General features: G+C 48.5%; 1 protein-coding gene across 4 annotated transcripts in view; it reads left to right on the plus strand.

Moving 5' to 3' along the window:
* LOC144727595 (uncharacterized) overlaps positions 1-14,025 on the plus strand; it is a 35,689-nt gene that overhangs the window by 19,421 nt on the left and 2,243 nt on the right. For all 4 annotated transcript variants that reach the window (XM_078606533.1, XM_078606530.1, XM_078606532.1 and 1 more), the window contains exons 8-17: positions 1,125-1,797; positions 2,737-2,899; positions 5,479-5,593; positions 7,039-7,129; positions 7,448-7,534; positions 8,493-8,645; positions 9,622-9,751; positions 10,750-10,782; positions 12,120-12,217; positions 13,345-13,428. In XM_078606533.1, coding sequence (XP_078462659.1) covers positions 1,125-1,797; positions 2,737-2,899; positions 5,479-5,593; positions 7,039-7,129; positions 7,448-7,534; positions 8,493-8,645; positions 9,622-9,751; positions 10,750-10,782; positions 12,120-12,217; positions 13,345-13,428 — 1,627 coding nt within the window. The remainder of the gene's footprint in view (positions 1-1,124; positions 1,798-2,736; positions 2,900-5,478; positions 5,594-7,038; positions 7,130-7,447; positions 7,535-8,492; positions 8,646-9,621; positions 9,752-10,749; positions 10,783-12,119; positions 12,218-13,344; positions 13,429-14,025) is intronic.

Here is a 14,025-nt window from a genome sequence, read left to right on the forward strand (position 1 = left end):
TGTTTAGAATTTTGGAGATCTTTTTGGTCACGCCTGCTATGTATGGTAACGTGATGGTTTTGGTCGGAGTTTCATGTGGCTGTTTCTGTGTGGTGGGAGAGACAGCTTGGCGGATAGTACGGTCAGAGTATCCGTTCATCCTGAGGGCCCGATGTACCTGTCTTAATTCACCGGTCAGGTGGTGTTTGTCAGAAATGCCATAGGCTCTGTGGTATAGCGCTTTGATGAGAGAATTCTTTTGAGATGGGTGGTGGTGGGAATCCGGTTTCAAGTAGGAATCTGTGTGGGTGGCTTTCCTGTAGACAGAATGTCCCAAGGATCCGTCAGGCCTCCTCTCAAACAGAATATCCAAGAATGGTAGTTTACCGTCTTTCTCCACTTCCATGGTGAATCTGATGGATGGGTGTCTAGAATTGATGTGGTCCAAGAAGTGGTTCAATGCTGGGAGGCCATGTGGCCAGATGACGAAAGTGTTATCCACATGCCTCTTCCACAGGGAAGGACGCAGGGTGGATGTCTGGATGGCGTCTGATTCAAACTTTTCCATGAACATGTTGGCTATAACTGGTGACAAAGGGGAGCCCATAGGGGTACCCTCATTCTGTTTGTAGAAGGTGCCATTCCAGGTAAAATAGGTGTTGGTGAGGCAATGCCTAACCAGCACAGGTGCATCAGAATTCAATCCATGTTGGACTAAGTCCTCAATTATTGTTAGGGTGTCCGGTACTGGGACTTTGGTAAACAAAGATACTACATCAAAGCTGACGAGGATGTCATCAGGAGATAGTACCATGTCCTTAACCATAGAGACTAATTGGGTTGAGTTGAGTACTGCCGAAGAGGTCTTGCCTGTGAAGGGGAGCAGAGTATCTGATAGAAAACGGGCGAGTTTGTACGTAGGAGAGTTTATCGTCGACACAATGGGTCGTAGCGGGGTGCCTTCACCTACGTGACTTTACCGAAAAAACCTAAGAATATGAAATGGTCTTGGTTGTGTCCTCGCTTCACCAAGCCACATCGACCCCGGTAACTCAAACAGTCCTTTATCCCGCGTTCAATCGATAAAGAAGTTTAATGGCGGCAATTTTTATTGTGAAGATTGATTTCTTTTCTGGTGGGGGCAGATTTCGCCTGGCTCTGAACAGCGCGCACCGCGATGACTTTGCCGAGGAGCGCGACCACTGGGTGCGCGAGATCGAGTCTGTGTGCCGGGGCTACAAACGGATGTCTCACACCCCGACAAACGCCTCCGCACAAGACTGCACCCCCGCCTCCGCCCCCGTCTGCGACGACGCCACCACCGGCAGCACGGTCGCGCCCCCAGCGGCACCGCCCGCAGGGGAAGGTCCCGGAGTACCGGCGCCCGCCGATCCCGTCCACGGCAACGAAGACGGCGGCTTGAAGATCCCGGCGGCGGCCGGGAACGCGGCTCCCGAAGCGAGCTCGGCAAACGGCGCGCCAGGCCCGGCTACTCCCGAAGCGCCGAGCTCGGACGACGAGCTGTTGTCCGGCACGCCCGCGGCGTACCGGAGTGACCGCGTTCCGGGCGTGGAGCCGCCGTACAGCGACGACGGCGGCGACGGCGCGCGGAGCCAGGACCTGGACGAGCCGGACACGCCGCTCTTCTCCTGCTTCAAGCCAAACGAGCCCCGGGACGCGTCCGCCATCGTCCCGTTGCGCGCCGCGCCCGGGCTGCCCCCGGTCGCGCCGCCGCCTCCGGTGTTCTACGTAAAGCCGCGGGCCGATGACGTGGTGCGGACCAAGGCCCTGCACTGGGACCCCGTGCAGTCCGACAGGGTGAGGGACGCGCGCAGGCCTCGGTGCGAGCGTCGCCGCCCCGTTGCCGTCCCCGGGCAGGAGTTGAACGCCGCCTCCCTGGGGCCGTTGACCCGCGGCGTGAACCACCGCGTCGCCAACTCCCAGGCCACGACGAAGCCAATTGTCCCCTATAGAGCCTGGACAGACTTTTGGGGCAAGTGATGTTGGCGAGCACCTATGAAGGCCGGCATAACGATTATGATAGCTTCATTTTATGCAGTGCCATTCATATCAACAGCATGGCGCACGAGATGGTGGGTGGCCAGCACCGTACCCAGCTGCCTTTGTCTCCCATGTGGTTATATTTATACATCGCGCCAGGTACTCATTTGATTGCCGGGTTCATAGTGCAGCGTGCTATCTCTCCCCACCACTGCATGCACACAAAGATAAAGATCACCCATATAGCCTGAACAGACTGTTGAGGCAAGTGCTGTTAGCGAGCGCCTATGAAGGCCGGCATGGCACATGAGGGGGTGGGTGGCCAACACCACGCCCGGCCACCTTTCTCTCCCCAGTGGTGATGTTTACACACCACACCAGGTACTCATTTGAGGCTGAGTTGATTTAGGGGAGGCCGATTGCTGGTTCAGATATGTAACCATCACTGGTTTTTCTGTGAGCGAGAATCGAACTCGGGTCGCCAGGTTGGTAGCGCATCGCCATAACCGCTACACGACCGCTCCCCACTGCTGTTTGCAACAAAGTGGCGATGACATCACTCACGGTGCTCATGCCATGCTCGGTGAACTTTTGATGCCACGTGAAGTGTCCAATGCTCACTGGCAGGAGGTCACGGAACAAACCCCCCCAGGTGCCATGGGTTGACTGACTGAGATGGCTGGCAGATGCACCTCGTGCGCTCCCACACAACATACACGCGCACACTCGCTGATACGGACGCGTGTGTCCATACAGATCGCTAAGTCCATGTGGGCTCAGATGCGCGGAGACGTTGGTGCGCTGGACCTGGTCCGCCTTCGAGATGCCTTCCGTCTGGAGACAGTGCAGGTGCCCATCATCTCCACATCCCAGCCAACGGCACAGATCTTGCTGAACTCCAAGGTGGCGCAGAACTTCTGTAAGTGTGACCGGCGGTGCCAAACTCAAACACAACGGAAACGCCGGGGAGGGGATTCCAAATTCCAGCTCGTGGTGTGTGCGGTGCGTGCAGTGTGTGGCTATGCGTGGGGTATGTGTGCGGTGTTTGTGGTGGTGTGTGGTGGTGTGTGGTGGTGTGTGGTGTTTTTGGTGTGTGTGCTGCTGCTGCACAGTAGACCCCTGACTTCCGAGAGCAGTCCCAAGAGTACCGCCCCATCCGGTTAGAGGTCTTCCTCGTGGTCAAAGAATTCGTGGAGACGAGTCCAACGCCTGCCTCGGCAATCGGCCCTCCCCGATCCTGCACACGTCCCACCCAGCGCATCGTTATTGTCTGATCGTATCTGCAACCCCTCACCTGCCATGCTATCTTCTTGACTTCCTCATCGGCTTTCACATCTCGCCACAAATTTCCTCGAATCCGTTGCGGACACCTGTGGCCCAAATTGCCGACGACTTCCTGTTTGAGTTGCTTAGCATCCAACCCTCTCCTCCACGCAGTAAAGCAAATGGCTCTCCTGCCTCCAATACCAGTTGCAATTACACTCAGACTTGTCTCTGGACATTACTGCCCGAGTACACAAAGTCTATCACCGCCTCAACCTTATCGCCTCCTATCGTGGCTTGCGAACCGAATGCAAGAGTGCCGTTTCCAACTACTGCCACTCACTTTGTCGATGCTTGCATCTTAACACCCGATTGCCCGGCATCAGTACCTTAGGCAGCTGTGCAGCTGCAGCCGGAGTTCTAGCCAAGCAAACCGGTTGCACCGCTGTGCTCTAACCCCGTTGGTGACGTTCATCAAAGATCAAAGATCCCCCGTGTAGCCTTAACAGACTGTAGGGGCAAGTGCTGTTAGCGAGCACCTATGAAGGCCGGAACGGTACACGAAGGGGTGGGTGGCTAGCACCACGCCCGACCGCCTTTGTCTCCCCAGTGGCGATGTTTACACACCGCACCGGGTACTCATTTGAGGCTGAGTCGACCTAGGCGAGGCCCGGGACCGGTTCAGATAATCGTCACTGGTGTTGGCCATGAGCGGGAATCGAACCCGTGTCGCCGGGTTCATAGCGCATTGCGCTAACCGCTGCACCACCGCTCCCCATGTCCACATCATCAAGCACAACATTCAACAACGTGGGAGACAAAATATGAACACCTGTCTTGCCATCAATAAATTCTGATGTCTCGCCTATTTCTATGCAAGGCACATCATACGCCTTATTGAGCAAGGTGACTTCTCTCTCCTGAGATGCCAAAGCAGCCAAGGGGGTTCCCCTCCTAGCACATACAGCCATACCCCGAGTTAAAGTCTGCAAATGATAATCAAATTTCCTCCATATACTCCAAACGCTTGGTGTCAAGCGTTTTCTATGCTGGCTTGGGGTGACTTCTGACATTCAAACCGTTATAGAGCTTTCGTGACTGCAAGGATTCATACTCTTAGTTGTTTCGGTAAAGTCACGTAGGTAAAAAATTAAATTAAAATTAATCAAAGTAATAATAGAATAATAAAAAATCACGACGTTTCGGAGGCAACACAAGTCTCCGTCATCAGGTGGGACCGTCACAGCCAGATTTGCTGTATACCTACGTGACTTTACCGAAAAAACTAAGAGTACATTATAGAGCCTTGAGACTCGGCGAGGCTTTTGCCGGCTAACGGCCATTCTCTGTGTTCGTCATCAGCCCTGATCGACTCACTGCTGGACCAAGGCCCCATGAAGTCGTCGCCGTCCCTCACGGTTTTGCGACGGAACATTTGTCGGCATTGTTGAAGTTAATTGTAACATAGGCACGTGGCATACCATGCGCCCCGATTATTTCTCGAATGGAGCAGGACAGTTTGCGACGTCTGCCTGTTAGAGGAGAAGTGGTTGTTGGTCTTTGATTGGCAGGGACTCCCACGGTGAAGATGATGTTTAATGACCATGTCGAGTGTTAAATATCGCCGTTCATGTGGATCACATCTCACAGCGCTGACCAATCACTGACAGTATTCTTAGGTTTTCGGTAAAGTCACGTAGGTAAAAAAATTAAAATTAATAGAAGTAAAATAAAAATAAAATAAAAATCACGACGTTTCGGAGGCAACACAAGCTTCCGTCTTCAGGTGGAACCGTCACAGCACGATAGCTGTATCAAGTAAATGAGAGATTACAAGAGATACCATCCCGTATACTATCCCGTATCTCTTGTAATCTCTCATTTACTTGGTACAGCTATCATGCTATGACGGTTCCACCTGAAGACGGAAGCTTGTGTTGCCTCCGAAACGTCGTGATTTTTATTTTATTTTTATTTTACTTTTATTAATTTTAATTTTTTTTTACCTACGTGACTTTACCGAAACAACCTAAGAATATGAATACTTGCAGTCACGAAAGCTTAAAATCTAGAATCAATCACTGACAGGCGGAGTGGCAGCCAGCCGGCGATGCAGCGCGAACATTTGCTCAAGCTCTGCGGCCCTCTGTATTTTAAGACGACGTCGTTTCCAAGCGGCCAACGCGTGTATAATACTCAGGGCGACGGGCGTGTGTGCCTGCGTTGCACGCGCAGGCATTTTTCTGCGCGGGTTCCGAGTTCAGCCGGCGCAGCTCCGCGAGCAGCTGCTCGTCCTTCGCGGCGACTTGGAAACGGGAATCACGGACGAGCAAATCGCCGAACTGCGGCGGTGAGAGGCTCTCACCACCCTGGTCCTCCTCCGCCCTTGGGCACTGCGAGATGTTAACTGCTTCGTCTGGTATGCAGGAGGACGTGGGTTCAATCCCGACCCTGACGCCTGCTGTATACGTGGAGTTTGCATGTTTCTCTCCCCGTGGTCGTGTGGATATTTCTCCGGGTCTTCCGGTTTTCCCGTCCACATTTAGAATCAACGTCACGCGTTTGGAGTATTTGGCTGATATACATTTCTACGTGATAAGCCACTTCGTAGAGCAATTATTTGAGGCCAGGTCGCTTCTGAAAAAGAGCGATATAGCGGCCTTAACTGGTCAAATTAACGTTGTTTTGTTTAGTGCTAATAATATACATAACAAAACAATTGTTAGTCATGGAATCAGTTTGTCGGTTACGGCACTAACTAGTAATTTTCATTTTAAAGACGCGAATAACTTTTTTGTTTTCAACTAGAGAGAAGCAAAGAGCCATGACATCGATGATATGCGATGTATGACTTATGGCCTTTGAGCTTGGTAAAAAAAAAATTTGCCAGACATGTAACCATATACATTTCATGGGGTTTTAGAAACTCCCACTGATTTTTTTGAGATATGAGTTGAGATTAGTTTTAATAACGATAATAATCTATAATAATAATAATAATCATTTACTTATTTATACATGGAAGCCACACTGAGTTGTAAGACTCGTTTTAAAGAGGGTCCTTCATGGGGTTTTTATTTTATTTTAAGATATTTTTTTTTGCCAATTAGTGAGCATTTATAAGTGTGGGAAAGAAAACAGCGCAACCGAAATAAAATAACATGAGCAAAGGGGGAAAGGCTTTATCTCCGTACAGATGGAAACAGATGGCGATTAGTTCACTGCCTTTTCCTGGCAAGTCATGGTATGGCACCTCGAAGCTCACGGGAAGGGAGCTTTATGGACATTTGTGTGATCCACCAACCATTGATTGCAGGCCACGTGATCCATACCAAGGGCCTAGATATCCACCCCGTATGGAGTAGGATTGGTTGGTGGCAGATCTGTATTAAAAGTAAATAAGTGTTTGTCTGACAAAGTAAAAATTAAAACAATTAGTCTATCTATAGGCCATTGGGACCAATATTTTCGAGTCAAATTTGCCAAAGCAGAAAACACCCGGATCTGTTTAAACATTCCGAGTTTCGTGACAGTCGGGTTCATTAAAGGCATTCTGGCGGGTTGCTTGATGTGAAACTGTCGTTCGAAATGGAGAAGTCCTATTTGAATTAACAAAAAAAAGCACAATATTACGAACCTAAAATAATATACCAAAGTGAGAAGATAAAAGACTTGAGCGAACGGATACGCCCATCGTGGTCACAGTGGCAAGCAGGTGGCTTGCGATACCTGCGGTCGAACCGATAACCGCGCTGACGGCGGTGCCGCCTGCTGCCGCCCGGTTGCTGGTCACAGATTCGTGCCGACGACGGAAGACGTGGAGATGTACAAGCCACATGTGAAGCGACGAGCAGTCCTGCACCAGGTGGACCAGTACATGCTGGAGGTTCGCTCGTGACTGCCCTTTTCCGCACCTCCAACTGGCACGATTGGCTACGTACGGCGCGTCGTTGCAATAATATTAATATCCTAAACGTGATAATCTTGTTGGGTGGCGGAGGGTGAATGACAATAATTTTGCCATCAAACGACTTCCACGTAGCCTCACTCACAAACACCTGCGATGAGCAAGGTTGGCTACGTACGGTGCGAAAGAAGTTCAACGAACAAACATAGACACACACTTGGCTCCCTGCAGGCAGTTGGGGCAAGGCTTTTTGTCTCTGCGCATTGTTTCGTGCGTGCGTGTTTGTGCTTTCGACAGATGTGCAGCATCCCCTTCCTTGGCGAGAGACTGGAGCTGCTGATGATCGTTCGTGAGTTCCCGGGACAGATCAGGGAGCTGAAACCGGTACGAGAGCCGGCGAGCACTGTGACCACACACCGACGCCGAGGGGACACTCGATGAGAAGGCTTGGCGCCTCTGGCTAGAGGGGGGAACGCTCAAGGGAGCCACTGGTGTGTCGATCGTAAATCCTTCGGTGACATTTAGCGAGTGAATTTAAGCATATTTTTAGAACAGGTCGATTGAGCATGTTTTATGACTTACCACTGGGTTTTCATTAAATAGTATGAAAAATAACAAATTATTAGAATAAAAATTGCCCTGTTTTTTTAATTAAGTTGAGTAAACACACCTTTTCCTAAATGGAATTGTCACGTGATCAATACATTGTGTTTTTTTACAGTAGCCTCCAGATTATCACTTTAATTGGATATAGTTGATCGCGTGCAGCTTATTTTGACTTAAGACATATTCGCTGTGTCCTCAATGCACATATTCAACGACGTTTAAATGTTCATCCTGTTGGTGAGTGCAGAAATCAATGACGTATCAACGTTTGTCCTGTTGGTCAGTCGAGGAACGAATGACCTATCAATGTTCGTCCTGTCAGCGAGTACATGAAAAATACCTGTTTCGGAAGAATGCATTGGTCATTTGTGCGCATGCTACGCGGATTTCGATTTAAAGCTTTCGTGACTGCAGGGATTCATCTTCTTGGTTCTTTCGATAAAGTCACGTAGAATGGAAATAATAAAGTAATACAAATTAAAGATAATAAAATCATTCTCACGACGTTTCGGCCACAACGCAAAAAGACCTGTTCTCCACCTGAGGACGGCTGCTTGCGTTGTGGCCGAAACGTCGTGAGAATTATTTTATTATGTTTTATTTTTATTATTTTCTCATTTCCCTTCAACGTGACTTTACCGAAAGAACCAAGAAGATGCTACGCGGATATTTTCCAAACGACTCGCGGAGTTCGCAACGTGTGTGCGCCCGTCGGCGTGTTTCCCGAACTGCGCAGCTCATCGCGCACCAGCTCTCGCGCTGCTCCCAGCTGGCGGCGAGCAAGAAGTTCCCTTGCGTGCTCGAGTACGTGCTGCTCGTGGGCAACCGCCTCAACGAGACGGCCGGACGGAGCCCCATCAAGGGCTTCTGCCTCTCGACGCTGCCCAAGGTTCGCCCACTCGTACGCGGGTCAGAGGCTGCTGCGATAGTCTTGACTCGTTCTTGGGCTTTTTTTGGGGGGGTGTTTGCAAATCGTTTTGATTGTGAAGCTGACATTCTCTTTGCAAAAGTGCGATCGCCGGAGGGACTTACTTACTTTTTTTACGTGATTTCAAATCTTGGACCACTCTCATTGATTCATCGTTCCTGTTCTTCCTTTAAAGAAAACTTTTTAGCTTTTTAGCATCGGCAGGCTCTCATCTGGTTTTAAATAAAGTGTCTCTACTCAGTGGCGCTTTGAATGCACTAATAATCATTATTACTAATATCGTCATATCTGCTTGCTAATTCACTTCTCGATGAAGGCTTCCCCCTGCCACGTGACTCACAGGAGCTGTTTGAGCAATATGGAATGACGCTGCTCAGTGCCGATTGGTGGCGGGCAGCCCAGCAACTGTTGTTGTGTCACTCGCCACTGATGGTGTAGCGGTGGCTGAGAATCCAACTCAAGCTGCCTTGGGTTCATAGTGCAGTGTGCTGATGACGGCGTCACCACACCCCGCCCTTTAAAATAGCTCGGGCTTTAACGGTGAAAAATGACGCGTTATTATGATTAACAATAATAACAAACACTTCCTGCTGTTAAACGTGATTATAATAATGATCCCCCCCCCCCATTCACAAGAGCTAAAGTATCTCGCTTGCTCACCGTTTAACCAAATGAAGTGGGGGGGGGGGGGGGGGGGGGCACAGACCCCCTCCCCCTCCCGTTTCCACCACTGTCATGTCACCTATGAATGATCATTATGACGGTTTATGATGATCATGACGATGTTGGTGGTGACAATCAATGCTTTTAAGACCGGACTAAAAAAAGATTTATTTTCTGTTGGCCGAAACATGGCATGTTACAAATCTTGAATTGATTGCACGATTGTTGTTGTTGATAATGTTTTTTTAATATTGATGGTTTTTGTTGAGTGCAGCTGATGGAAACAAAAGGCCAGAACAGGAAGTACACTCTGCTGTGCTTCCTGGTGGAGCAGATTAAGGTGCATCGCCCAGAGCTCCTGGACTTTGCCCAGGAGCTCCAGAGCCTCAAGTCTGGCTCGACTGGTCAGTGCATGGGGTGCTCGCAACACGCCCGAGACGAAGGCAGATATCCTGAGTTTAGAGCACAGAGCAAAGGGTTAGCCAAACGTACTCGGCTTACCGCAGTCTACAAATAGCCGAGAGCCGCAGGTCAAATTTAGATTTAAAGCTTTCGTGACTGCAGGGATTCATCTTCTTGGTTTATTCGGTAAAGTTACGTAGAAGAGAAATAATAAAATAATAAAATAAAACATAATAAAATTATTCTCACGACTTTTGTCAAGGCGCTCTTCCCCCTCCAACCCAGCTTAAATATACGCTCCAAGCCTGGTGGTGTTTCATTCAGATGCTTTCTTCCCGACAGACCTGTTCTTCACCTGAGGACGGCTGCTTGCGTTGTGGCCGAAACGTCGTGAGAATTATTTTATTATGTTCTATTTTATTATTTTATTATTTCCCTTCTACGTGACTTTACCGAAAGAACCAAGAAGAAGCCGCAGGTCAAATCTCCGTCGCGTGGGATGGTTCTGCGGGGGTGGTAATGTAGGGCGTGGTCACGCAGCCACCGGTTGGCTGTGGAAATTTTGGCATTTAGAAATCCAAGGGAGCATCCCGGGAGCGCTCGTGTCTGGCTACCGCTACCATAGACGAGTTGTTACTCTCTTTCAGGTAGCCACGTTGAAGGGTTGCACGTTAGCTGCGTCTCCGTCGAATTGCACTTGAGCTACCCGGGTGCCGCGGTTTGGCCGCCCGTGCTTTAAGACAGACTCTCCGGGATCAACGCTGGGTAGCGAGCAAAAACCGATGGAGGCTGGGACACAACACAAGGTGTTTTATTACGAATAAAATAAACGCAACCACGCATTTGCCACGAGAATAACGTTCACGTGCAAATGTGCCTCGCCTTTTTGTGCCTGTCTATGCGGTGTCCGTTAATTTGGGCGTGTTGCCCGCGTCAAGGCTCGCGTGTGTTATTTTACGTTTTGCGATCATTAATTTCTTTGCGATCATCTCTCCCACAGCGTCCATTAAGGGGCTCACGGCAGAAATGGACGGTGAGTGAAGAATCGTTACGCAACGCCGCGCTGACAGCGCTCCCTCGGCTGATTTAATAATTCATTGCACTGCCCTGACTCTAGGCTTTCAAAGGCAAACGTGTTAGCACTTGCGTAGAGGTGCGTTGTGGGTTTTTTTGTCGCATACTTCTCGGTGTCTTGTGACCAACACAACCGTAGAGATTGTCACTCACAGTAAAATTAATCGGTCTCACTTATTTGTGAATGTAACTCGTGATTTCTTTACACAGAGATATATTATGATGCAACATTCATCAAATGTCTGCAATGTTTTATAGCCAATTTTTTAAACTAAAATACCGTTTATATATATACAGGGACTACTCTACTTACGAACGAGTTAGGTTCCAGAGGTCTTTCATAAGTCGATTTTGTTCGTAAGTCCAACTTTACTCCTATCGATTCCAAACGTATTGTACAGCGTGTACACTTAACACGGGAAATGGCCTTAAAAGTTGTATAATCTCCTGTAGATGCGACTGGTTCTTCACGTCCTGCAGATGTAGATGCCACTGGTTCACAATGCTTTATAATGTCCACTTTAGTCTCCATCATAATAGTGCACCCCTTCTTACTACCACCCTCAAAACTTTCACCAGTCTTACGCTGCTTCGGAGACGCGATGGGGGTTGATAATGTTCGTGAAAAGCAGAGAGAACGTTGTGGTGAACCGCACAGCGACAATGCAACAACATCAGACGATGGTGGCGGCCCAGGCGGAAATGCTGGGAATGCTGGGTAATGACACCGAACAACCACGGCCATCTACTGCGTGGCGGTTGAACTTTTACGACTCTCGGTCTGAACGGGCAACTGGATGACATACGGACAGGCTTGTTCGTATCTCTGAAAGTTGGTAAGTCGAATGTTCACAAAGTAGAGGAGTCTCTTATGTTGTTTATCTATAGCTTTGTTGTTTCTTACAATGGTCAGAACAAAGGGAATGCATGTGCCACACTGTAATTAACTTGTTTTTATATCATCACAAGTGAAGTGTGGATATGGCAATTTCACTCTTATTCATATTCTTAGGTTTTTTCGGTAAAGTCACGTAGGTAAAAAATGTAAATTAATAAAAGTAAAATAAAAATAAAAATCACGACGTTTCGGAGGCAACACAAGCTTCCGTCTTCAGGTGGAACCGTCACAGCACGACAGCTGTATCAAGTAAATGAGAGATTACAAGAGATACCACTCCGTAAGAATATGAATCCTTGCAGTCACGAAAGCTTCAAATCTAGAATTCACTCGTATTGTTTGGAGACGGAGGGAGGGTTAGAATGTTTAGTCATTGTGCGTCTTCGCTCCGCCCGCAGTGCTAAAGCAGTCGCTGGTCAAGCTCCAACAGTACCACGGCATCCTCAAGAAGTCACTCAAGAGCGAGTCTGAGACCAAGTTTTTGGTGGAGCTCAAGGTAGACTGCCTCCAAGCGCTGCAACGTGCAATCGTTCACACCGGAAGCTGGGGGACATCGATGGATAATTAATTAATTTACAACCGACGATCTTGCCTCGTCAAGATCAGTACATATGGGTCATGTCACATCTCTTATTTCATGCTGTCTATTGTTTTCTCCGATCCCGTCACACATTTTCCAAACAACCTTGTGTTAGCTGGATGGTATCTATGGGACCCTTTTTGCCAGCATCAAGATATTGAATGATAAAAACGGGCTTTACTCCTTCTGCCTTAAGTATGTGTGGTTAATGCAAACTCGATGACTTGTGACAGGTGTCCATTTGGTGTTTGACCCTCTAAACACCTCCTGTATTTATGTTATAAATAGCCGGATTGCCTTTCATAAATTTTTTGTTGCTACGGACAGAACATTGAAATGTCTTCGGCAGTACTGTACATCCAGAAAGCGAGATATCACAAACGCTCGCTCGGCTGTTTTTCTTGCCCGTCATCCAGACTCATTCTCTAGCCACGCGGGGCAGTGTCCGTTTCACCACCTCTGACGCAACGTATGGGCTTTCGCAGCTCCGTGTGGCACGACTAAGTTCAGTTATATATATTTCTACATTTAAACTTTTTCGTGCCATCATTGAAGATTGGGCTGAGACTATACGCACAAAAGCCCTTTAACACTTAGGAGCTAGAAGCTAATATTTCAGTGGTTTTGGCTATACGGTCTAATGTCGGGTTTAGATCCTGCAATGGCATCAACAAAACACGACAAAATATTTTCATTAAAGTTTGGAGGCTGTCCAGGATGATCAAAGATTGTATTCTATTAAGTGGGGCAGTATCTTGCGAGGTGCAAGGCGTCATGGTGCATCACAAAAATTGTGCAAATGCCCCCCACCAGCCCCGCCATCACCATCATCACCGCCACCACCATCGCAATAACTACCATCCCCAACACGACCATCGCCAGTAACATCACTGTCCTGAGATTGTGTAACACCATACTGTTATTGTGCAATTGCAATGTGGAAATTTCAGGGATCACGTGGTCATGTGCGCCGGGGATTTTTGTGCTAACGTACAGCAGACAAAGTTAACGACGCAGTGGTGACGTTCATCGCTTTTTTGCAGGTAATGATCAACAAGTTCAAGGGAGAACTCAACGACCTGGGGACGCAGATCAGTGACTTGCGCAAATCGTACACGGCCCTCATGGTGAGACGTCTCTCGTGCTTTTGCACCTGCGGTTATCCCTTGCGGGTTTAATGATACATTTATATGTATGCGATCTAACCCAAACACCTCTATTATGGATAACAAAATATATATATTGGTTCGACAGTGAACTTCCATATTCTTAGGTTTTTTCGGTAAAGTCACGTAGAACTTCCAGCAAACTGGTACTGGAATGGTTTTAATGAAGGTTCTAGCTGGCTGGCTCAGAGGCCAGGGCAGCGAGTCAACACCACGGACATCGTGGACTTAAATCCAAGCAGCCGCGTGCAATTAGATAAGCTTCCCAAGACTAGCGAGCTGATGGTCTTGACAAAAAGAAAAAACACCCTTATTTAATTTGCTGCTGCATTTTGTTTTGGCTATATTCCATCTCGTCAGAATGTAAACCATCGGTCTGTCACGCACTGAATAATTCTGTGCAGCAACGCGGTTGGGGAGGTGTTGCCTCATTGCGTGGATCGTAGATTACTTGAAGGCATCTAAAAAAATAGATCTGTGATATCTGCTCCCAAATGCCGCTGCCTAACACTCCTTGGTGCGAGCTCCGAATGGCTATTTTCAACTCGTCACATGACA

This window comes from Lampetra planeri, chromosome 26, assembly GCF_965212315.1.
Source record: "Lampetra planeri chromosome 26, kcLamPlan1.2.h2, whole genome shotgun sequence".
NCBI classification, from domain to species: domain Eukaryota; kingdom Metazoa; phylum Chordata; class Hyperoartia; order Petromyzontiformes; family Petromyzontidae; genus Lampetra; species Lampetra planeri.